Genomic DNA, 22,568 nt, shown 5'->3' with positions numbered 1-22,568 from the left:
CCTTAACCTCTGCCCCAGGAGCTCAGCGGAGGGTCCTTCCCGGAACTGGGGACCCAGAAACCTCTGGGCGGTTCTGGTCCCAACTGTGCCCCGTGCTGGCCGCGTCACCTGTGGTTTCCTCGGATGCGGATGAGGGTGGTGCTGTCCTGTGGTCAGTGCGAGGGCCTGGGGTTGACCAGGCAGGGTTGTGACCGTCCCCTTGATGAAGCCCTGTGTTCTGTCCTCTGCTGAGCCCTGGGAGTCACCTGCAATTCTCTTTCCCTCCTAGTTCCCTTACGTCACACCCGCGCCCCACGAGCCGGTGAAGACACTGAGGAGCCTGGTGAACATCCGCAAAGACTCCCTCAGGCTTGTGAGGTGGGCTCCCCTGCCCCACCCCAGGGGCACCCTACGCTTGGGAGAGAGTGGTTCCCAGCTGCCCGCCCGCGTGCAAAATCAGGCCTGGAATCAGCTGCCCAGCTGAGGGTGGGGCAGGGCTGCCGGGTTCAGCCTGTGGGGCTGCAGCCTGTAACCCAGGGTCGCAACTGGCGACTGTGCCCCGGGGCCATGGGCCAGGCCTGGGCACAGTCTTAGTTGTCACAGCTGTGGGTGGTGGGGGGTGGTCCTGCCGGCCCCTGGCAAGCAGGAATTGGGGTGCTGCTCAGCACCCCACAGCTCACAGGATGCCCCCACTGTGCTGGGCGATGTAGCACAGACCTCGGGGGCCTGAGGAACTGCCTCCAACCTGGGAGACCAGAGGCGCCGGGGCTGTACCCAAACCATGAGGACGTGTCAGTCTACCTGTCCAGGGCAGGAGGCAAGGGATGGGGGACCCTGCGACGCTGGGCTTCGTTGTCCAAATACGGCATGGCCTCCGCGTTCCCCGAAAGGGGGACCCCTGCTTCCAGGCCCCCCAGGGAGGGGAGTCCTGTCCCCTGCAGGGTGGGGACGCCCTGGAGGCGGGGCCCCTCACCTGCCCTGTCCCTCCGCGTCCCCGCAGGTACAAGGACGGTGCCGACAGCCCCACTGGGGACGGCGAGAAGCCCCGAGTCCTCTACAGCCTGGAGTTCACCTTCGATGCCGATGCCCGGGTGGCTATCACCGTCTACTGCCAGGCGGTGGAGGAGTTTCTGAACGGGACTGCAGCGTGAGTCCCCCCGTGGCTCGGGGCCCAGGCACTCTGTTCTGTGTCCTGTGCTCTAGCTGTTTGAGGTTTTATTGGAAATAAGGGTCCTGCTGGCCCCGAGAGTCTGAAGTCTGCAGCTTCAGCAGGACCACGGCAGGGCTGCCTCCAGGCTGCAGGGCCAGACCCCGGCAAGAACAGCAGACACGTACCCCCCGCCCCATCCTGCTGGAGAAGTCCCCTCGGAGGCCAGATGTGGTTGAGGGCGGAGTGGTCAGTGCTCTGAGAGCCCAGGCTTTGAGTCCCTGATCACGTAACAGCAGCCCCCTGCCCCTGCCCCCACCCCCAGGCCAGTCTCAGAGCAGACGTACCAAGACCCTCGGGAGTGTCCTTTGTCCTGGGGAGGGAGTGAGGCCCTGGGGACAGTGGGTGTGGGTGGGCCGGAGGGAGGCGGGTAGGGGGCGGGTGGCCAGAAATGAGCATGAGGCAGGGGACGGGGGTCACTGTGCATTTTTTGTCCCCTATTCATTCAGAAAAGTGCACAAACCATGAAAGCTGCATGCAGAGGTGCAGCCCCGACCGGAGAGGCAGCAGGCACCAGGCGGGTGCAGGCTCGGGGACACGGCGGTGCGTCTCACCGTCCTCTCCCGTGCTGCCCCCTCAGGTACAGCCCCAGGAGCCCGGCCCTGCAATCCGAGACCGTCCACTACAAGCGGGGCGTGAGCCAGCAGTTCTCCCTGCCGTCCTTCAAGATCGACTTCTCGGAGTGGAAGGACGACGAGGTAACGCGCCTCCCAGCTGGACCCCGCATTCCTGCCCCTGACAGGGGCCCAGTGCAGTGGCCTGTTGCTCAGATTCCTCGGTGATCGACAAGCGTCGGCTGTGGCTGCTGACTGGGGTCTCATGCCCCGCCGGGTGCCTGGACCGGGTGATTGCGGCCGTTAGAGGCTCCGTACCAGGCCGGCCTTGGGTGCTTCCCAGGTTTGCCCCCTTCCTTCCCTCGGGGCGTCAGGGAATCCATATCCCTGACTTGTCAGCGTGTGGCCTAGTGGGTCCAGGGCGTGGACACTTGACCTGTCCAGCACTGTTATCCTGGGACCCTAGCCCCATCTCTCCTTTTCTGATTATTAACTCAGCTGACATGTTCTTGAAATCTGCTCAGTTTTTCTTACATGTGGTTTTTTTGTTTGTTTGGTTTGCTCGTGGAGTGCAGTATGTGGGATCTTAATCTTAGTTCCCTGACCAGGGATTGAACCTGTGCCCCCTTCATTGGAAGTGCAGAGTCTTAACCACTGGACTGCCGGGCTGGGCCCCTTGCACGTATTTTTTACTGTGATAAAATACACACAGCATAGACTTACGTCAGTGACACACAGTGGGCTCACAGGGCATGACCGTCGGGCAGTTCTGGGACATTCTCATCACCCGGAGGGAAGCCCTGCGCCCACTCGCAGTCACGCCCATGCCTCCCTCTGTTACGTGTATTATTTTTAAGTGGAAATTTCATCAGTCATCACTGTAGCTAGGAAACGGCTCAGCTCTGCCATAAATAGAAGGTTCCGGAAGTTAGGCTGTATGGGGAACAGAGCCATGCTGTCACGTCCTGGCATGACATCCTTGCCCACTGAGGGCGTGGAACAGGGCGTCGGCAGGTGTTAGGGACATGACAGATACTCTGGCACCAAACCTGGCTTCTCCTTTGTGCCGGGGTTTCTCAGCCTTGGTGCTGTTGACATTTGGGTCCTTGTGGGGACACCATTCCTGGCCCCTACTCGCCGGGTGTCAGGAGCGTGCCTTGTTGCAATAGCGACACTGAAAGTGCCTCCAGATGCAGCCAGATGTCCCCTCGGCGGCGAGCACTGTGGCATCAGAAACCTGGCCGTCCTCCCTTTTTTAAGCCATTTTTGCCCAGATTTGCTTATTTAAAGATTATAACAATATTAATGCATGCTAAGTTGCTTCACTCGTGTCCAACTCTTTGCCGTGGACTGTAGACCGCCAGGCTCCTCTGTGATTCTCCAGGCAAGAACGCTGGATGTTCATGCCCTCCTCCAGGGGGTCTTCCCCGCCAGGGATCGAACCTGCATCTCTCTACATCTCCTGCATTGGCAGGCGGGTTCTTTACCACTAGCGCCACCTGGGAAGCCTGTGTACAGTTGGGTGGAATTTACTGTTTTCACAGACTTGTGTGGCTATCGTCTCTGCCTTATTAGCTCCAGAACATGATCGTCACCCCCAAGGGAAACCCTCTGCTCATTAGCAGTCCCGCTTCATTCCTCCTCCAGCCCCTGGCAACCACTTGTCCATTTTCTGTCTCTTCAGATTTGTCTGTCCTGGACATTTCTCATAAACGCAGTTGTACACAATGTGGCCTTTCCTGTCTGGCTTCTGTCATTCAGCATCACGTTTTCAAGGCTTGTCCACATTGTATCCACATTGTAGCACGTATCAGTACTTCATCCCTTTGTGTGACCAAATAACATCCCGGCGGATGGACGCGACCTTGTTTTGTTTATCCATTCACAGCTGATGGATATTTGGGTTGTTTCCACCTTTTGCCTATCATGAATAATGCTGCTGTGAATATCTGCACGCAAGTCTTTAGATGTGTGTTTTCATTTATCTTTATTTTAGTTTGCTTTTTAAAGGCTTTTTAGAGTGATTTTAGGTTCACAACAAAATTAAGAGGAAGGCATAGATTCCCCACGTGGCCCCCTGCCACGCACGTGTGTCATTTTCTTTTATTCCTGCACCACGTTGTGGTCTTTCCAAGTCGGTACCTGCAGGTCTCCTTGTGGCTGGCGGGGCTTCTTCAAAGTTTCCCCACCAGCCCCTCATGGGCCTCCGTTTATTTCAGTCACAGCCGTGTTCCCCTCCTCCCCTACCCCTCGCCTTCCCCCATTTCCCCGCGTCCGCCTGGCCTGGGGCTCGCAGACCCTTGTCCGGTGGCTCCTCTGTGACAGCAGAGCCTAGTGGGATTCCCTCTGGCCTTCATTGCTGCTCCAGCTCCTCACCTGGCCCCCATTTTCCCTAAGAAAGCCTCGCCCCCTGCATTAAAAATCTGCATCTCCCGGGACTTCCCTGGTGGTCCAGTGGTTAAGACTCTATGCTTCCACCGCAGGGGGGTGCAGGTTCCATCCCTGGTCAGGGAACTAAGATGCCACATGCCGTGTGGCATGACAAAAAAGAATTTTAAGGAAAGAACCATTTCCCGCAGACCCTCTGGGTGGGCGGATGTCTGTGTCCTCTCCCGATGCCTGGCTCTGGCTCGTGCTGAACTCTGGGAAGCAGGAGTTTCCGGGGAGGTGGTCCTTGCTCTCTGGGTGCCCACACTCCCTGGGGACCCTACCAGGTCCCTGTTTCTGGGGGGCGGTGGGGTTGAAGTGCCCTGTCGCCGCCACCCCAGTCCCCTGGCTCAGCCCCGGGTCAGCCAGTGTAGTCACCCTCGGGGTTTGCAGGGTCCATTTGTTGGACATTTGTCCTGTGATGGGTGCTGCCCCGCGCTCCTGGCACTGAGTGCTCATGGGAGCACCAGGGAGGCTGCAGGGGCCTTCAAAGCCGGGTCTCTGTCAGGACTTCTTTGTTCACAAGTGGCAGAAGCACCTCAGTCTGGCTTAAGAAAATCAGGAACTTAGTGGCATCGATCATGAAAAGCTGGATGGCAGTGTGCCAGGTCCCATGTTGTCAGGACGGGTGTGCCCCTGCTGAGCTGACCGCACTCTCAGCTGGCTCCTGAGATAAGGGGAGGTGTGTGGTCCTGGCCTGTGTCCCATGGTGCTCGGGGGACGTGCCATTCTCCAGCCGTGGCCCGTGTGCCCTCCCAGCTCACAGTCTTTGGGTCAGGACCGGGACCAGAGGCTCGGGTTGCAGAGCCATACCTGAACCCAGCCATGCTGTCTACCCCGTCCCAGCCCTGGCTCCCCCCGCCCCCCGCAGCTGGGGACCCGCCGGGCACCCCCCTGAGGCAGGTGTGTTTGCCGAGCGCCTCTGCCCTGTGGGCTCTGTGTGACGCCCCGCGGGCGCCGTGTGAGGCCCCACCGGCTGCAGACATGGGCTGCACCGGGTGGACACGTGGGCGGAGCGTGGCCCACAGCCGGAGGGCAGCGGGGGTGGCAGGCGGTTGAAGCTGGAGGGGAGGGACGGCAAGAGGAGCCTCCTCCGTGAGCCCAGACAGCCACATGGGCTCCTCCACTATGCGTCCGTCTCTGCTGGGGCCAGGCGGGGAGCTGTTCTTCCCAGGCTTAGACGCGGGGTCGCCACGGCACCCAGTGCCTGGAGGTTCACTGAGCAGGGTCAGGCAGAGGCCGCCCCACGCAGCCCTGCATCTGTGAGCAGGTGGAGGAGACGGCGCGGCCTGGCCGGGCCTCGCTGGGCGGCGGCTGCGCTGTGACGACGCGGCTGTGTGGGGGCGCCCGCCGCAGGGGGCTGACCCCCGCTTGTGTTTTCGGACCATTGTGGGGGAGGACGGTGGTTGGGGCCGCGCGCAGGCAGCGTGGAGGTCCCGGGGAGGGCGGGTGAGGACATTCTGGAAAAGGTGGCGGGTACATCCCCAGCGACCCCGAGTTACATGCAGAACACAAGCATGCCCTTTTACTCTGTTGGGCGTCTGTACATGCTTTGGCCCCGTCGCCTCCACTCCCCCCCAACCCCGCTCACAACACTTGCTCTACCCAGCTCGCTCTGACCACTGTCCCCTCCTTCCCTCCTCAGCTGAATTTTGACCTGGACCGGGGCGTGTTCCCAGTGGTCATCCAGGCTGTGGTGGACGAAGGGGACGGTGAGTGGTGTCTCCCCTCAACACCCCTTCCAGGCACGAGAACCTTCTCACCCCATCTGTCGGGGGCAGGGCGGGGGGGTGGTGGTGGTTCAGTCCAAGAACACGTGGCTCAGCAGGCTGAGGGTTCCAGGTGCCCTGTCGCCCGCGGGCAGTGCTGACCCCGGGGCGGAGCGCAGGGCAGACAGGCCAGCGGTGCTGGCGTCCACCCCGTGGGGGAGCGGCGAAAGCCATCAGCACCTTGACCACGCTGACCGCTGCCGTGGGCCCCAGCAGGGTGGGCTCCACGTGCAGGCTGTGAGCTGGGGAAGCGCCGTCCGGAGAGAAGAAGCCCAGGGCTGGGGCTGGGGCCGGGGCGGCGGAGGCCAGCTCTGACCACCCTCCTCTCTCCCGGGCAGTCGTGGAAGTGACCGGCCACGCCCACGTGCTCTTGGCTGCCTTTGAAAAGGTAAGTCCCGTCCTGCCCCTTACTGCCCTGCTGACCTCTCATTTACTGTCATGTCCTGCACACAGTAAGCACCCAGTGAATGCTGGTGGGGTGGCTGAGGGTCTGTTGTCTGCCTGGCATGGCCCTAGACGGAGGCCCATGCCCTCCTGGGGGCCCCGAGTTGGGGGTGCCCCGCATAGAAAGACACCATTTACACTGAAGGATTCACTTACTAGTGTTATGTGTGTTTGAGCTTAGGTGTTTGCCCCTTTCTTCCCACCCAGACCCCAGTGCCCAGGCCCTGGCTGTTCACGTGTTCAGTATGTGGTGGGGTACTTACAGTCAGCCTCACTGCTGACTCTGCACGAGGGAGTCTTGGGGTCTCAGAATGGTCCTCTCGCCAGCCCTGTTGTTCCTGGGGGCCAGGCAATTCCGTGTATCTGTCCACGCAGTGAGCGAGGGCCTGGCTGTCTTGGGACAGGGTGCCTGCTCACTGAGAGCTCTGCTCGAAGTCGTGGGGTGTGGCCCCTGTTTGCAGAGGCCATGGCCGACCCCCGTCTCCCAGTGGACATCGGCCAGCCCTGGGCCAGTTTCAGCATCAGCCTGTGGCCCAGGTGGCTGAGGAAGGACCCCACTAAGACACCGGCCTCTGACCTCTGCATGTCCCGCGGGACCCTGGTCCCTCAGCCTGTGCGTATGCAGCCCCAAGAGCCTCCCGTGGGAGCCCAGCTCCTCCCTGTGATCTGGGCCTTTGCCGATGCCCTCGGGGTCGGTCAGCCGGCCTGAGGCCCCTCTGGGGGGGGTCAGGGGTGGCCTCTCCCTCTCTGGGCCCCTGGCTGCACTCCCCGGGCTGGCCTCATCAGAGGGGACGGTGGCTGCTTACCCATCCATGTGCGCTGGCCAGTGAGGTGCCTGCGCTGGCCGGTGAGGTGCCGTCGCTGGCAGACGTCCCATTCTGTGCTTTGCGTCTAGAGCCCCATGAGAAACGGCCTAATTTTGGGGGTGCAGTATACTAGAAACTTCGCTCAGAACCTACCAGCCTTACAGAAAAGGCCGGGTGCTGGTCTCGGACTCAGAAGGGGTGTTTGGGGAGCAGGAGCTCAGATCAGGCTCTGTGATTGGTTAACTGGGCTCAGAGCGGTGTGCCTCCCCAGCTCCCACCTGACCCGTTTGTCCTCACGGTTCTCAGAGCTTTGGGCTTTCCTGCAGACGCGGGCGTGTGATGTCCTCCTGCTGTCTTCGCGATTAGACCAGGTTTTCTGAGGGCGGGAGCCACCCGCCTTAGTTCTTGCAGTCCAAGTGCTGCTTCTCGCCCCTAGGGAGGCACCTGTCCGTCATCGGGACTAGGCTGATGGTGGTGAATTTGAGCCTACTTGAGCACTAACTACCCAGGGAGAGTTGGGTTTTGTCGATCAGGGTGGAACCCAGGTGGCGGTATATTTAGAAGATTCTCCTGGTAGTTTCGAAGCCAGGTCAGAGGGCTGATTTGAGAATCCCTGGCCTGACTCTCGCGTCTTCATGGGGTCCTTCCTTTTTTCAGCCGGGGACATGGGTTGACCGAGGGTGGGCCTGAGCATGGCCGAGTTAATCTCTGGGTCTTTCTCCCCCGCAGCACATGGACGGCAGCTTCTCCGTGAAGCCTTTAAAGCAGAAGCAAATCGTAAGTCTGTCAGAGGGAACGCCGGGAGCCCTTTTGATTTGAGACTCGTGCACACACGTGACCCTGTGGTCTCTGTGGGTTATTCTGCAAGGCCACCATGGCTGCTGCAGAATTAGCTGGTGACACCACTGCAGTGGGCCCTGGGCTCCAGAAGTCAAGGTCAGGGTCACTGGATGTGTCTGTGTGTCCTGCATACCCACCACGTACCTGCGTTGACCACTGTAGCCCTGAGTCTTGTCCAGCTTAAACTTAGCGTTACGTAAACGTTAGCTGAACATGTGAATGGAGAGAAGGGAGGGAGGGAAGGAAGAAAGAAATTAAGAAATAAACACTGCAGTCTTCTTCCTTCCAACTTGCTGAAATGACCTCTGTGTTGAATAAAGACTTGAATCGATTTGATCCATGTTTAAGGGAAGGATGGAATCTCTTGGCACCCATGGGAGCTGTAGACCAGTACAGCCTTTCTTTGCAGTCAGTAATTCCATGTTCCAGCCCCAGGAAGAATCACGGCCTCCTGCTTCCGTGCTCTCTGTGAGGATTTAGAGGCCAGAGTCCCCTGAGCCGAGCCTGGAGGCTGGTTTAACTGGGCCTGGATGGGTTCTGTCTCCAGGGCTACGATGATCAGTTTGCCCTTGTGTACTGCTGCTCAGGCGTGTCAACCACAGCCTGGGGCTGGCGGTGCTCAGTTTTTTAAGAGGGCTTGAGAGAACCCTGGCAGGGCCAACGCCTGGAGGTGGCCGGAGGGCAGGAGACCCCAGAGGCATGGGTTTCAGGCGGCACACCATGGCTCTCAGGAGAGTCTTTGTGGTCTGTGAGTGGTGGGAAATGCAGCAACTCAGACCACTTTGAAATATAGTCAGCTTGAGGTCTGACTCTGATCAGTCTGGTGGGGGGGTGTGTGATAGAAGGGTCCGGAGTCGTTTTCCTGTGGGGTTGGGCCTGATAGCGTGAGCAGAAGGTGTGGTCACCGGGCCCAGAAGAGCTTGGCTCCACGCCCTCCGGGCTGGGCAGGACCTGGCTGAGCCCAGTGTCCATGCTTCCTGTGGGCACTTCGCCCTGCCTGTCTCCAGCAGTGCCTGCTCCCTGGAGTGGGGGGTGTTCGACAGAGTAGACGCCCACGCCTGCCCCCAGGACCTGAGCCTGGCCCCTAGGAGGGGTGTCAGGCTGGGGGGTGCAGAGAAGCCCTTCGGGGGGGCGGGTGCCCAGAGGCCACTCTGCCCTCCAGGTGGACCGGGTTAGCTACCTGCTGCAGGAGATCTATGGCATCGAGAACAAGAACAACCAGGAGACCAAGGTGCGTGCTCGCAGCCCCGCGGGCGGTCCAGGCCAGCGTACTCCCTGTGCTCCCCTGGCTGCTCAGAGGTGGTGACCTGCCTGGGGGCCCCATCCTGGCCAAGGCCCTGCGGTGCCTTCCCCTGGAGGCCCCCAGGACCCCAGGCTCCATTGCTTTTCCTTCATTCTTGAGTTAGCAGAGTCTGTGGGACGTTTTGTCCTTCTCCCAGCAAATATGCTGCCCCTTTACCATCACTGGGCTCCGGCTGTCAGGGCAGCCTGGTACGCCGGGCCCACTCCCGCCCCTAGACCTCGCCCAGGCGGCCCTGGCCTTTCCCCGCTCACAGCAGCGGCTCAGCTCGCGTGAGAGGAGCCTGGCGGCCCACAGAGCCCGGGCACAGCCCCCCTCAATTGTGGGGAACATACCTGAGTTCTCTCGATTTCGGGGGTGATTGGGGGGGGCGTCCTGCTCCTCCATGACCTTCCTCTGCCGCCGGGGGCTTCCCTTGGCCCCCGCAGCGCCCGGGGGAAAGGCCCCCAGCCCCCAACCTCTGACCACAGGAGCCACCAACCCTGGGCGCCTCGTGTCCCCTCAGCCCTCGGACGAGGAGAACAGTGACAACAGCAACGAGTGCGTGGTGTGCCTGTCTGACCTGCGGGACACGCTGATCCTGCCCTGCCGCCACCTCTGCCTCTGCAACTCGTGTGCGGACACGCTGCGCTACCAGGCCAGCAACTGCCCGATCTGCCGGCTGCGTGAGTGGGATGGGCGGAGGGGGCACAGGCAGGGTCCCTGCGGTCACGGCCAGCACCTCTGGGGGAGGTCAGACCCGGTCCAGGAGGGACTGGCGGCCCATGTGTGCAGGGAGCTGCACAGACGCAATCAGCGACTCAGAGCCTCTCCTCAAAGAGTATGTGGGACGGACTCGGAGCCGTTCAGTTCAGTTCAGTCGCTCAGTTGTGTCCAACTCTTTGCGACCCCATGGACTGCAGCATGCCAGGCTTCCCTGTCCATCACCAACTCCTGGAGCTTACTCAAACTCATGTCCATGGAGTCGGTGATGCCATCCAACCATCTCATTCTCTGTTGTCCCCTTCTCCTTCCGCTTTCAATCTTTCCCAGCATCAGAGTCTTTTCAAGTGAGTCTGATAAGATGACAATAAAGTGGAAAGTGTGCTGAGTGTAAATGATCAGAGTTAAATTTGGTTTCCTGGAGCATCTGGAAAAAGTTGTCACATCAGGCCTAATTCTGAGGAAAACATCCATCCTCTGGCAGAGAATGAGCATCCTCAGGACCTCCTCAGGGCGTGGGTCCTGCTGGTGGCTCCGGGGTCCTGGCCTGGTCCCAGTGGGTGCTGGGTGTGGGCAGTGAGGATGCCCTCCTGTGGCTGCTGCGGGACATTTTCTCTGAATAAATAAAGGGTGGCTTTTTTTTTTTCCAGTCATAGATGGCTGTCAGGTGTATTGTTGCTTTCAGAAGCAATGCATCGGTAGATTTGAAATTCAGTTCGTAAAAACATGTCTTTGTTGTTGTGTTTAATTCTTTGGTTGGTGACTGTTTACTGGAAAGCTCTTTTGTTGGATAGTTTATAGCTACCTTAAAATCATGCTTCAGACCAGTTAATCAATATTCATGGCCTTGGGAAACCCTGGCAGAGAAAAAGAAAGTGTGATTTACAAATAGCAAAGCTCAGGGAGTTCCCTGGTTGCCTAGTGGTTAGAGCTCCAGGCTTTCATTGCTGTGACCCAGGTTTAATCCCTGGTGGGGACTGAGATCCCACAAGCTGGTGCCCCAAGGCCTGGTAAAAAACAAAGTCTAGCTTGTTTTTTTTTAATGCAAATTGATCTTTGTAACTAAATGCTTTTTGCCCTATGGAATCATTTAGCATATTCAAAAACCTAACTTACATTCAGTAAATCCTATTAACAACATGTCATTTTACTTTGTTTCCCAGTTGGATTTACTTTTGTTTTTAGTGAACTGCGTTCCAGCTTAATGGTGTTCAGTTGTTTGTATATACAGTCAAAGGAGAACAAGGCAGGGCATTTGAAGGCCTTTGTTGTGATTAAATCATTTCTGTTTCGATTTCAATAACAAGTATTATTTCATGACTACCATACTCTTCACAAAACACATGCTTCATCCTCCTGAAAACTAAAATAGAATGGTGGTCATCTATTTCATCAGCTGTATTGGACTAAGTGAAATTCCTCAGTGTCTGAGAATCATGGTCTTTAGGAAGTCATTCTTACTATTCGATTCCAAGAAGGTGGCATGTTTCCCTTGAGCCTCTGGCTTTCTACTGGGAGGAATCTACTTATATTCTTTCCCTTCTTTTCTTTTTTTTCTCCTTTAACCTCAACCAGGGCCTCTCCTGGGATCACTGTGGGGTGGGCGGTCGTCAAGGTCCCCGAAACTCGGAAGGGTCTCAGGGTGCTGCCCCCACCTAACCTGAACCCATCCCTCCCCCGCAGCGTTCCGGGCTCTTCTGCAGATCCGGGCGGTACGCAAGAAGCCGGGGGCCCTGTCCCCCATCTCCTTCAGCCCCGTTTTGGCCCAGAGCATGGACCACGACGAACATTCTGTAAGTGCTTCTTCCTTTCTGTGTCGGAGCTGGAGAGGGCGGGGGGTGGGGCCTGGAAGAAGCCCCACCCACCGTACAGGCCCGCCCTCAAGTTCGGATTGAGAGGGCTCCTGGTGGGGCTGGTCGGTCAGCAGGGGCTGCCCAGGCTCTGCCCTTAGGGCCGTGCCCAGCCAAGACCCAGACTGTCTGGCCAGCACCCCCATCTGCCAGCTCTTGGGGCCCCTGGCTCACCTGCCTGGTCCCAGGGGGCAGCGGTGAGGCTGAGTTGGGGGGTTGGCCCAGCCCGGTGAGCGCCGGCCACCATGAGGACGTTGCTTCTGACAATAGCAAGGTTCTGAGACTCAGGTGACCTTCGGTTGAGTCTGAGTCGTGGTGTCAGTCACCTCTGCTCCACCACACCAGACAGCCAGGAGCATCGTGTGCTCTTAGGAAGGGAGTTCTCCTCCAAAGGGCGGCAGTGGTGCGTCCTCGCCTGCTCCCTGCCCTCCTAGCCCCTGCCCAGGCACACAGGAGGGCACCCGCAGCCATCCACCACACCTGCTCCCGAGGAACCATGGGTCAGACCTTGTTGCAGCAGACAAGGGGAGTTAGATCAGGCTTCAGGGACCTTGAGAGAGATGGGGAGGAAGAGAGACACAGAAATGCAGAGACATAGGCAGATGAGGATGAAGGTCGACAGGGAGGTGCTGAGAGAAGGGCAGGCGGAGAAGCAGAAGGAATGTGGAGAGAGACACAGACGGGGCAGGGGTTCAGGGGTCGCCGAGATGGGCAGAGGGGCAGAAGATGGAGGACAGACGTGGGGCAGGCCCAGTTCTCGGGTCCCCGCTGGCTTCGAGCATTGTTGGCCTGTGAGCCTGTTTTCTTGGCTCTCGATTGAGTTGTTTGGATCTCGTGATTCTCAGAGGCCCTACCAACGCTCTGAAAGGGAGATGAGTCAATGCCGCCTGGCCTGGCATCCCCACAGATGGTACCTGCCCTGGGCCAGCAGGTGTGACGAGTTCTGCCCCAGTGTTTGAGAACTGGGCCAGTGTTTAAGTCTGAGAATCCTCCCAGAGACAGCTTTCTGGCTTCTCTTTCAATATCTGAAGGTGCCGTGTGCCCCTGGATCACGGGCAAGGATGCCTCTTGAGGGGGGCTGCCCATCTTCTTCGCTTCTCCTGGGCCAGCCATGCTGTTGATCCCACAAGGCCCATGAGCACCAGGGCTTCCAGCTTGGAAACCAGGCCCTCGGCTATTTAACGGTGGATTTGATTTCAGAGCAGTGGGCACTTTCTCCAGCACCGCCCGTGTTTCTGGTGGAGAGAACAGTGCTGAGGTTCCCACCCCGAGGCAGGAGTCTGGCTGCTCCATGGAGGGTGGGCTCGGGCAGTGGGTTCTTATTGCCGCCACTCCCGGTTTCTGCCCTGGTGTCCGAGGGTCAGGTGGGACCCTCCCGTGTTTGTCCCTCTCGTCCGGAGGGCCAAGGCGCCTCCCACAGTGCAGGGCAGCCCAGGGCATGGATGGTTAACCTCGCACGCTCCCAAGGGCCAGCGCCACCTTCTCTAGAGGTTATGATCCCAAGTAAGTGGCTCTCATTCTCCACCACATTCCCTGCATGAGCAGTTTTCACGAAGCACCAGAGCCCACGTGAGCCATTTTTTGCAGTGAATCTTAAGATCAGCACCGAATGGAGCGATCGGGGGCTTTAACTCCATCTTTAGGAGTCAGGCTTGGCAATGAGTCGACCAGGCTGTGTTGGGGCCTCCAGGTCCCTTCTGTGTGCCCAGCCGGGCCCCCTCGTGGGGAGTGCTTGGCCACTGTCATGCCTGCCCCAGCCAGGACCTGCTGCTCAGCGGTGGGGGGGGTGTGGCCCAGACCAGGAGTGGCTGCTGGGGACAGGGACCGGATCCTCCAGTGTCAAGAGGATGCGCAGGCCCAGCCTACCCAGGCCCCAAGGTAGAACCTGTGCTCAGCCAGGTCCCCGCAGCTCAGAGGCTGGTAGAGTTTGCAAAGCGCTGGCTCCCAGCCCGCCCGGAGGCCAGCAGGCCAGGGAGACCCCGTCCAGCCAGCTCGGCACCGCACGGGGGGTGGCAGCAGTAAAACCTATGATTTTTATCTTGACAGTGTCCCTTTAAAAAATCAAAGTCGCACCCCACCTCACTGGCCAGCAAGAAACCTAAAAGGGAAACAGTAAGTGTGTCTGGCCCCGTGGCTTCGTCTCTGCCCCGTGCCCTGATGACTGCACAGTGACAGGAACGGGGAAGCACTTTCATCCCAGGCCAATGTGTCCAGTTCCTTTAACCTGTCAGACCCACTCTCCCCAGTCCCAGCGTGCCCGCCCAGGAAGGGAGTTTTGTGGAACAAGCAGAACACAAGGTCTGTCGGCACGAAGCCCCGGGCACCCCTCTCGCCAGCTCTGCTTCCTCCCGAATGCCCTGTTTCCCTTTTTTTTCTTGCTGGCAGTGGAATGATGTCGGAGGTGGAACTAAGGCTGCCGCTCTTGTTGCAAATGCCCCTCACGCTTGCTCGCCCTCCACCCCTGCTCTGCGGGCCGACACTCATATTTCTCTTGTTTTCCCTGCATCTCGGGGCGGGGACAGGCGGGGTCAGCTAGTGAGTGGTGGCCGGGCCGGGCCTCTGCCTGGACCCCCCCCTTGGTAAAAGGCAGAGAGTCGGGGTCCCCGAGGGTCAGCTTAGGCACAGGGATTTCCTTTTCTTCTCCCTGTTCCAAGGGGTGAGGGAGATCAGTGTAATAACTTGCACCTGCAGGCAGCCTGGGAGCAGATGCCGGCGCCGTGGTCCCAGGTGGCCCAGAGGTGCCTGCTGAGGACAGGAAGCCCCAGCCGGCTCCTCTGCCCCCCCACCCCTGGCCCCCAGGGTCACCCTGTCACCTCCTGTAGGTCAGCAGGGCAAGCAGGGCTTCCGAGGAGAGCGCGCTGCCCTTTACCTCACTCACAAGCTGACGGCAGGCGGCCGTCCCACCCGCAGCTCCAGAGGCCCAACTAACATCCCCGGCGCCTGGCCTCCCACCCCCTTTGCCTCTAGCCCTGAACTTAGCCCGTTGGTTGGATCCTCCCAGCGCGGGCAGTACTGGTCTTGGGCCCATTAGACTCCCGGGAGCCTGTGTCGACCCAGCAGTGCTTGTGCAGCCCCGGAGGGTCTCCAGGCCCAACCCTGTGTCGGGCAGGCCCTCTTGGCCTAGACCGCGCGCTCCCGCCGGCTTCTCCCGCAGCTTTGCTGCCCTCCTGCTCCGGCCCTTCCTCTTACTAACTGCCCCCACCCCCCCAGTCTCTGTGCCCACCGGGCAGGAACAGAAAGCCAGGCAGGAGCTGGCCGAGGCCGGGGTGGGCGGCCTTCTGGATGCCTTCTCTGCCTCCGTTCTGGGTGCCACTTGGACACTTGGACTTCCAGGGCTGCGGCCGCTGCTGATGGCCGAAGCCTTCCTGGGCAGGGGTGCCCCCCTCCAAGGGCGGGGGACGAGATCCTAGAAGGTGGAGTGGACAGGGGATGGTCAGAGAGCAGGCTCTGGGGAGCAGACCGTCTTGGGGGTGCCGTGGGCAGTGGGCAGGCTCCTGGCTGGCTGGCGCCTCACCCCCCCTTCCCTCCGCAGAGCTCCGACAGCATCCCGCCAGGCTACGAGCCCATCTCCTTGCTCGAGGCACTCAACGGCCTTCGAGCGATGCCCCCGGCCGTCCCCCCGGCCATCCCCACGGCTCCCCTCTACGAGGAGATCACGTACTCTGGCATCTCAGACGGCCTGTCCCAGGCCAGCTGTCCACTTGCCGGGATCGATCGGATGGTGGAAAGCAGCCTGCAGAAGGGCAAGCCCCGGAGCAAGTCCCCCGACAGGTGAGCCGGCGCCGGCAGCCCCCTGCGGTGGGCATGCGGCCCTGCCAGCTGCACCTCCCCACCCGGCCCGTGCCCTGTGAGCCAGCCCGGCCCGCTCAGCAAGCACAGGGTTGCCATCGCCGACGGGGGCCAAGTGCCCAGGGTCCGGCCACAAGTCAGTCGTGGTCCCTCCAGGCCACCCTTAGAGGTGCTGGTGACCATCCCTGCTGGGCTGTTTTTCTCAGATGCTCTCTGGTGTTCTAGAAAAGCATGAAGGAGGCACAGGTTCTGTAGAACTCCCATGGCCCCTTCTGCGTGTCACAGAACGGCTCCAAGGATGGGGGAGGCCCTGGGCCTGTCCTGCTGCTGCCCAACGCTCCCCCCGGCTCTGCCCATGCGGTTCCCTTCCCCTCTGCACACGGGCGTGTGCGGGCCCTGAGGGGCCTCCTGCGACGCACCCCCCGGGCCTGGTGCACCGGTGCTGGCCCCCCCAGGGTGTTGGCGGCACCCCCCCACCAGGGGCTTGGCTTGGTTGAGCTCACCCGCCTGTTCTCTGCTGCCTCTGTCCCCAGCACCCTCCGGTCCCCGTCATCCCCCATCCACGAGGAGGACGACTCGGAGGCTCTGCCCCCACCGGGCGGGGCGGGGCTGGCGCTGAGCAGCTCCCCTGAGGTGAGGCCCCTGCCCTGTCCGTCTGTCCCTGCTGCCTGCCTGTTGGCCTCCCAGCCCCCGCTGTTCCCTCACTCGGCAACCATGACTGCTATGATCTCCCCTAGCCTCAGTTTCCTCGTCTGTGGGGTGGGCGCTGGTGGGTGAAGGCCATGGGGGCCCCCGTGCCTGGGGCCCGGCTGTCAACACCAGGGCCCAAGCACATCTCCCCTGTGTGTCTTAGAGTTTCATGACGGAGACGGTGGATGAGACTTCGTCACTGAAGCAAGGTGAGTCCTCCTCAGCCTGAGCCCCACCGTGCTCCCTCCCTCTCCTCTGAGGGTTCTCCGAACCGTGTGGGCCGACCACACACCATGGTTCCTACACGGTCTCCCAGAGAACAGCCCTCAGCTGCCCCAGTTTCTCTGCCTGCCCGTCCTTTAGTAGCAACACCCATTTCTCTTCCCACCTGGACGGTTCTGCCGTGATTGGTGCCCCACGCTCTTGGCCTGGGGCTATGCCTGTCCCACTGGGGCGGGGTCCCCCCAGGGCCTCTGGGACTCGGGCCTGGTGTGGCCAATGGCCGGGGTGCGGGCACAGCTCAGCCAGCCCCTCCCCTGCATGTCCCCCGAGTTCCTGTGCGGGGGTCCTGGCGCCCTTCCTGAGCAGAGGGTTTAGTTGGCCCCTGGGGTCCAGTCCCGGCCGCCGCTGCCAGGCACTGGCTCTGGGTGGGGCAGGGACCCCCCAAACCACCGCAGGGGCTCCAGGGAAGTGATGCGACGTGGAGACGCGGTCCCTCTGCTGTCCTGGTGGTTCCTCCCTGCGCCAGACAAGGAGACAGAGGCTCAGGCTTGGTCTTGACCACACCAGGGGAGGCCCAGGTGTGGTCAGGATCCCCAGAGCACCCTGCCGCCACTCTGGCGCTGTGAGCCCTCCCGGCTGCGTGGCCCCTGGTCCCGAGGGTCACTGGGAGACCATGGCCTGCAGGCCACTGGGAGTGGTGCCAGGACGGGGGTGTCCCCCTGGGAGTCGTGCTGTCGCTTCCTGTCCACCATGCAGGCAGGCCCCTCTGCCCCTCAGGCCTCAGCTTCACCCCCCCCCGGTGGCGGCAGCTCCTTCCTGCCTGCATACTGCGCTGGGACCGGGGACCTCCAGGGCCCTGTCATGGGATCCAGGTCCCTCTGAGTGCCCCACAAGCGCAGGGCAGGTCCCAGCTAAGGTCTGATGTATAAGGAGGAGGATCCACCCCCCACGTGAGCTCCCCACTGTGGGCCTGGAGCTGTGCGCCCACCTGCCCCTCCTGGAAGATAGCAGACGGTCTTTTCAATGTAGGCATGAGATGTGTTTCTAATAAAAACAAAACAGAATCCCATGCTGGTGGGGGCAAGAGAAAAGGCAAAAGGAAGAAACATAATAGACCGTCTGCCTCTGGGTCCCGGGAGAGCAGGGGGGAGTCGGGGTGGGGTCTGGGCTCTGGGGGATGGCTGGACCACCTCCTGCCTGCAGGCCCCCCACCTGCCTTGTCCTCCGCAGGGAGCCGCGTGCCGTCTATTGAGAATGTCCTGCAGGACGGCAGCCCTGAGCCCTGCAGCCGCAGCCAGCCCAGCGCACCTGCTGACGTCTACCTGCCAGGTAAGGGCGCCACACCTGAGGTTCTGGAGTCAAGACGAGTAGCCTCGTTGCCCTCAGAGCCTGGTTCCTTCCTGGGAGCAGGGAAGGCCTTCCTCTCTGCCCCCGCCTGCCCCGGGAGCCATGGCCAGGCGTCAGGGGGTCTGAGACGGGCTTTGGTGTGGAAGGGCCTCTTGTCCCGGGGCTTCCGGCTGAGCGGCAGCCTGTGCAGACAGAGGGGGCTTGGCGGTCGGGGTCCTGGTGTGAGGAAGCAGGGCAGCAGGGCAGCGTGTCACTGACACGCACAGGCCCCCCCCAGAGGAACCCACAGGTGAAGCTGTGTCCAGCACATTAGAGTGATTCGGGACTCCAGAGGACCTGGTGTTTCCTGAGGATGAAAACCTGGTCGGGCAGGGTGGGGAGGAGGGGTCAGGAGAGACACCGCTTCCCGGAGCCTTGAGCGGATCCTGATCCTGCCAACGGCCTCTCATGCTGGCCCCTGGGTGCCGCTGGGGGGCACCTCGAGCACACTCAGCCAGTGCAGGGCCGCCTCCCACTGCTCACCCCTCCAGTGGCCCACAGAGCATCAAGGCGTCTGCAGGCCTGGCCTGGCCCATAGGTGGGCCTGGGACCTCTGACGATCGGGACCCCCAGCGTGTCTCAGATGGATCTCGGCCTGTGGATCTCGGCCAGCTGCGGGGACGGGGAGAGCGGCAGAGGCCACAGGCTGGCCCTGGTGCGCAACCAGACAGCAGGGTGGGCTTGGTTCTCCATCCAGAGGGGAGCGGGGGCCACACTGGGCTGTCCTGCTCCCGCTTCCCCCCAGCTCGGCTGCCTGCTCCTGGGGGCGGGCCGGGGCCCTCGGGGACCCACTGCCTCTGTGACCGCCAGCGCCCCCCCCCCCCGCCGCTGCCTCTGTCCCCCAGCTTCCTCCCTCAGTAGAGACCCTGAACATCTCCCATGGCGCTGTGTGGCTTTAAGAACGCAAGCCCCCACACGGGGGTGATGGGGAGGGGTCTTCTTTTCAGCAACTGCACAGCGTCCTCTGGATGGAGGGAGCGTGGTTTAGTGGATCTTAGTGTAACCTGCCAGATAGAATTAAGTGGGGGCAGGCAAACCCATAAAATGGAGAGACCCGTGATGCCAGGCGCCTCAGCGGCTCTGCCGCGCCCAGCCCCTCGTCCCTGCCAGCTGCCCGCATCCTTCCCCGGCCTGGCGTCTTCTGCCTTAGCACCAGGCCCGGGCGCTCCCTCGGGAAAGGTGCTTGGCACCTCTCTTCTGCATCAGCCTGTTCCTATCACACCCTGCCCCCATGCCTGCACCTTGTCCGCGGCCGGCGCCTCTGCCCTGGAGCGCCCTGCTAACCGAGCTTCCGTCTCTCTCCTCCTCTGCGCAGCCCTGGGGCCCGGCTCCTGCTCCGGTGGTTTAGAGGAGTAAGCCGGTACGTGATGCCTTCGCACGTGGGGCGGGGGGCTGCTTCCACTTCTGCGTCTTCTCCGGGGCCCTGGATTCTGAATCCAGAGGCTTCTGAAGGCCACAGCAGGGGTGCTCCAGAGAGGTGGTCCTTGGGGAGGTTCCGACCAGCCTTTGGAACCGGAGGACTTTCCCTTTGGACCGGGCAGCCAGTCAGGCTCTTGTAGCCTCGAGGGTCCCAGGATCAGTGACTCAGCACTAGCCAGGACCGTGCTGTTGCTGACAACTAGCCTGTCCCTGCCCCCACCTCTGGAACCTTCTGGAACACCAGCATGCTCTGGGGTCAGCTTGTGAGTGGTCTCCCCACCTCCCTCTCCATGGACAGCCCAAACGGACATTTTACTGAAAGCCGTTCTGAGAGCACCCCCAAAGAGGGGGACGCACTGGGAGACCCCTGCTCCTCCTCCAGGTGACATCAGCCCGCTGGGAAGTGTGGAGAGAGAGAACCTGGCATCTTCGATGGCCCAGGGTTTCTAGATGAATCTGGTGGGGTCACACCCCAAGCTGTCGGCCTTGGAGGACTTGGCGCCCCTCCCAGTCAGTTGTGCTGACCCAGACCGCGGGGTCCGCCACCGACGTTCCTCCCACAGACCTCTCTCACCTTCCTTGGTTGCTTTTTGTGACAATGCTTACCCTCAACTGAAATAGGACCTGGCACTTTTATGACGTTGGCCCCAGCCTCATCCTTGGGAGATAGTGTTGCCACTTGGGTAAAACTTCCAGAAGCAGGACACGGGTCAGACCTGGCTGCAGAGAACCGCGTTTGTCCTCTGGGCTGCGTGGCAGAGCTGGCTTCCCATGTGCCACCATGGCTCCTAAGAAGACAATCCCTCACCGGGTCCCTGAGGGTCTGTCGCCGGCTCCCGGGGGCAGCTGGGTTTGCCCCTGAAGCCACCCAGGGCCTGCAAGGTGTGCCGCCCCCCGGGCACCAGCGCTGAGGGGTGGCCTGAGCACTGGGGAGCTCACAGCACCCTGGGGGTGCCGAGTGAGCAGCAGGAGGGCTGGCCTCCCAGGGCGCCCTGGGCCCTGCTGCATGTGCCCCTCCGCCGGGGGGCCGAGTTCCAGCCAAACCCAGCGGTGATGGGACGGTGGCCCGGCAGAAGTGGGGAAGCTCAGCATGGGCGTGGGTGGGGGCCCAGAGGCTGGCACCCCTCGACTGGCCGAGGTCACCGGGCCCGCTGTGTGCCCCACTACGGACACGCTGGGCGGCTGCGGGAGCCCAGAGCCCGCGGGCCGCCTGCTGACCCTCGCCCTCCCGCCCTGCAGGATGGTCCACCTCCATGGAGACGCCCCGCAGCCTCCACACCACTGGGCACCCCCGGCTCCCGCTTGGTGGCCCCAGCCCCAACCCCAGGGCCGCCGAGCTAACCCTGCTCTGAGAGCCTGGCCTGGCTGGCAGCACGGAGCCCTCAGCTCCACCAAGACCCCGCCAAGACCCCAGCGTGACCCTGGCCTCTCCAATCTGCACGGCGGTGTGGTGGTGTGGTCTCCAGCTCCGAGGGGCCGTGTGACTCTCGATCCGCGAGGACAGCTGACTGTTGCCTCCGCCCACCCTCCTTTTCCACGGTTGACATGTTTGCAATGGTACACAATGAAGGACGGTGGCTTTCTGCCCCAGGCGCCGAGCTCTGGGGCTCCCCCCACACGCCCCAGGGGGCTGGTCGCCCACAAGAAGCCCGGACGGGCCTCCACAGCCCCCAAGCCCGTGAGGGGCCCGTCGGTGCCAGTGAACACAGCAAAGTGGAGAATTTGGTGGCGGACCAAGTCTTGACAGCCCCCAAGCCTTGACAGGAAAACGACGTGGGACTCTGTGGGAGGGAAAGAAGTGGGTCCGAGTCTCAGCCAATGAAGCAAACAGTGCCTGTGCCCTCACCGCGCGTGTGGCCTCCCCCTCCTCACTGGCCCCGTGGGGCACCTCCCTCAGCTCGGGCAGCCAGACCCGCCATGGGCCCGGCCATTGGCAGTGGTTCTGTCCAGGCCCTTCTCTGAGCCCGGCGCCTTCTCAGAGGCAGCTTCGCCCACCTTATCAGACCCTCCGGGTGGGGGTTCCACTTGCCGGTGGCACTGCTGTCCCCCCAGGGGGGCGTGACAGGCCTCTGGGCTTCTCTGCTCTCTCTTTGCCATGTATACATGACTTACCGTCCCTCCTTGATTCCTTCAGTTTGGGGCTCCTGTGGTGGGACCTGCCGGGGGGTTGTGGGTCCCATCTGAGGTGACCTCATCTTTTAAAGATACATTTTCTGGGCAGAAGAGAGGCCAAGGGGGTGCTTGGCCTTGGTGCCCTGGACCAGCTGCCCGCGCAGGGCTTTGAGCCTGGCCAGTGGGTCTGCAACACCCAGGAGCCGACACTCGGCCAGCGAGAGGAGCATGGTCTTGGGGTGGCCGGCAGCCCCGCCTGGGGTACTCGGGGTGGACGCCCCCTTTGCTCTCCGGTCGAGCCTGTGAGCAGAGGCCACGGCCAGGGCAACCTGCCCCAGCCCCTTGGCTCCCTGCATGCCTCCCCTCTCAGCCACCGTGTGCTCCTGGGTGCACATGTGGTGATGCACACACGCACACCTGCACACACAGGTGGGGAGGCCGTGTCCCACCACTCACTCCTCTCACAGTCAGCACCCCAATCTCTCACCATCTGTGTTGGTGTCAGTGATTCTGGAGGGCAGGGTGCAGACTGGCCTGTCTTGGACTCACACGTGCTGTCATTTGACGTACTCTGGTTGGCTAGTTTTTGTTTGTTTTTACTGTATATTTATAGTAATAAAACCGCACAGCAGTATCCCGCCCGCTCCCTCTGTGCCCAGCCTCGCCGGGCTCGGGTCGCCTCCTGGGAGGCCAGGTGGCGGCCGGCAGCTATCGCCCCCATGGTGGTGCAGGAGCCCACTCGTGGCTGCAGCCCCGGTTCCCTCGTGTCTAAGATGCCGGCGACCTCCAGCTTCCAGGAGGCCGTGAGGACGGCTGCTGTTCCTCTTCTGGCCGTCACCGTACTGACTGTGGGCCCGGAGCAAAGGAGGGAGGGACCCTCGGACTGCGGCCCTGCCTCCTGAGCGGCTGGCGGAGCCCCGGGCCCCCAGGTGTGCCAGTGGCATCAGCGTGCCCGTTGCCGGTTCATCCCGCTGCTGTGAACCGAGTGCCTGCTGTGCCAGCAGACGGCAAAATGGGCAAGGCCCCCTGGGAGCCTGCCTTTTGTCAGTGAAACGCCACACAAGTCATCCAA

General features: G+C 61.5%; 1 protein-coding gene across 12 annotated transcripts in view; it reads left to right on the top strand.

The window, feature by feature from the left end:
- Positions 1 to 22,130, top strand: part of MGRN1 (mahogunin ring finger 1) — a 35,267-nt gene extending 13,137 nt beyond the window's left edge. Inside the window, exons 3-18 of one of the 12 annotated variants that reach the window (XM_081554858.1) lie at positions 269 to 357; positions 980 to 1,126; positions 1,767 to 1,884; positions 5,813 to 5,879; positions 6,275 to 6,324; positions 7,916 to 7,963; positions 9,189 to 9,257; positions 9,832 to 9,991; positions 11,712 to 11,821; positions 13,925 to 13,990; positions 15,411 to 15,649; positions 16,201 to 16,300; positions 16,521 to 16,566; positions 17,810 to 17,908; positions 19,281 to 19,325; positions 20,624 to 22,130. In XM_081554858.1, the coding sequence (XP_081410984.1) occupies positions 269 to 357; positions 980 to 1,126; positions 1,767 to 1,884; positions 5,813 to 5,879; positions 6,275 to 6,324; positions 7,916 to 7,963; positions 9,189 to 9,257; positions 9,832 to 9,991; positions 11,712 to 11,821; positions 13,925 to 13,990; positions 15,411 to 15,649; positions 16,201 to 16,300; positions 16,521 to 16,566; positions 17,810 to 17,908; positions 19,281 to 19,321 (1,449 nt within the window). In that variant the 3' untranslated portion in view covers positions 19,322 to 19,325; positions 20,624 to 22,130. Of the gene's footprint in view, positions 1 to 268; positions 428 to 938; positions 1,127 to 1,766; positions 1,885 to 5,812; positions 5,938 to 6,245; positions 6,325 to 7,915; positions 7,964 to 9,188; positions 9,258 to 9,831; positions 9,992 to 11,711; positions 11,822 to 13,924; positions 13,991 to 15,410; positions 15,650 to 16,200; positions 16,301 to 16,520; positions 16,567 to 17,809; positions 18,641 to 19,280; positions 19,326 to 20,623 lie in introns of those variants that run through there. The other 11 variants (XM_081554853.1, XM_081554851.1, XR_014072687.1 and 8 more) reach the window with 11 other exon arrangements.
- Positions 22,131 to 22,568: the final 438 nt, after the last annotated feature.

This window comes from Giraffa tippelskirchi, chromosome 13 (assembly GCF_054371585.1).
Source record: "Giraffa tippelskirchi isolate mGirTip1 chromosome 13, T2T-mGirTip1v1.2.pri, whole genome shotgun sequence".
In the NCBI taxonomy this organism is placed as follows: Eukaryota; Metazoa; Chordata; class Mammalia; order Artiodactyla; family Giraffidae; genus Giraffa; species Giraffa tippelskirchi.
The sequence above is the reverse complement of the archived record's forward strand: the minus strand, read 5'-3'. Positions and strand labels throughout refer to the sequence as shown.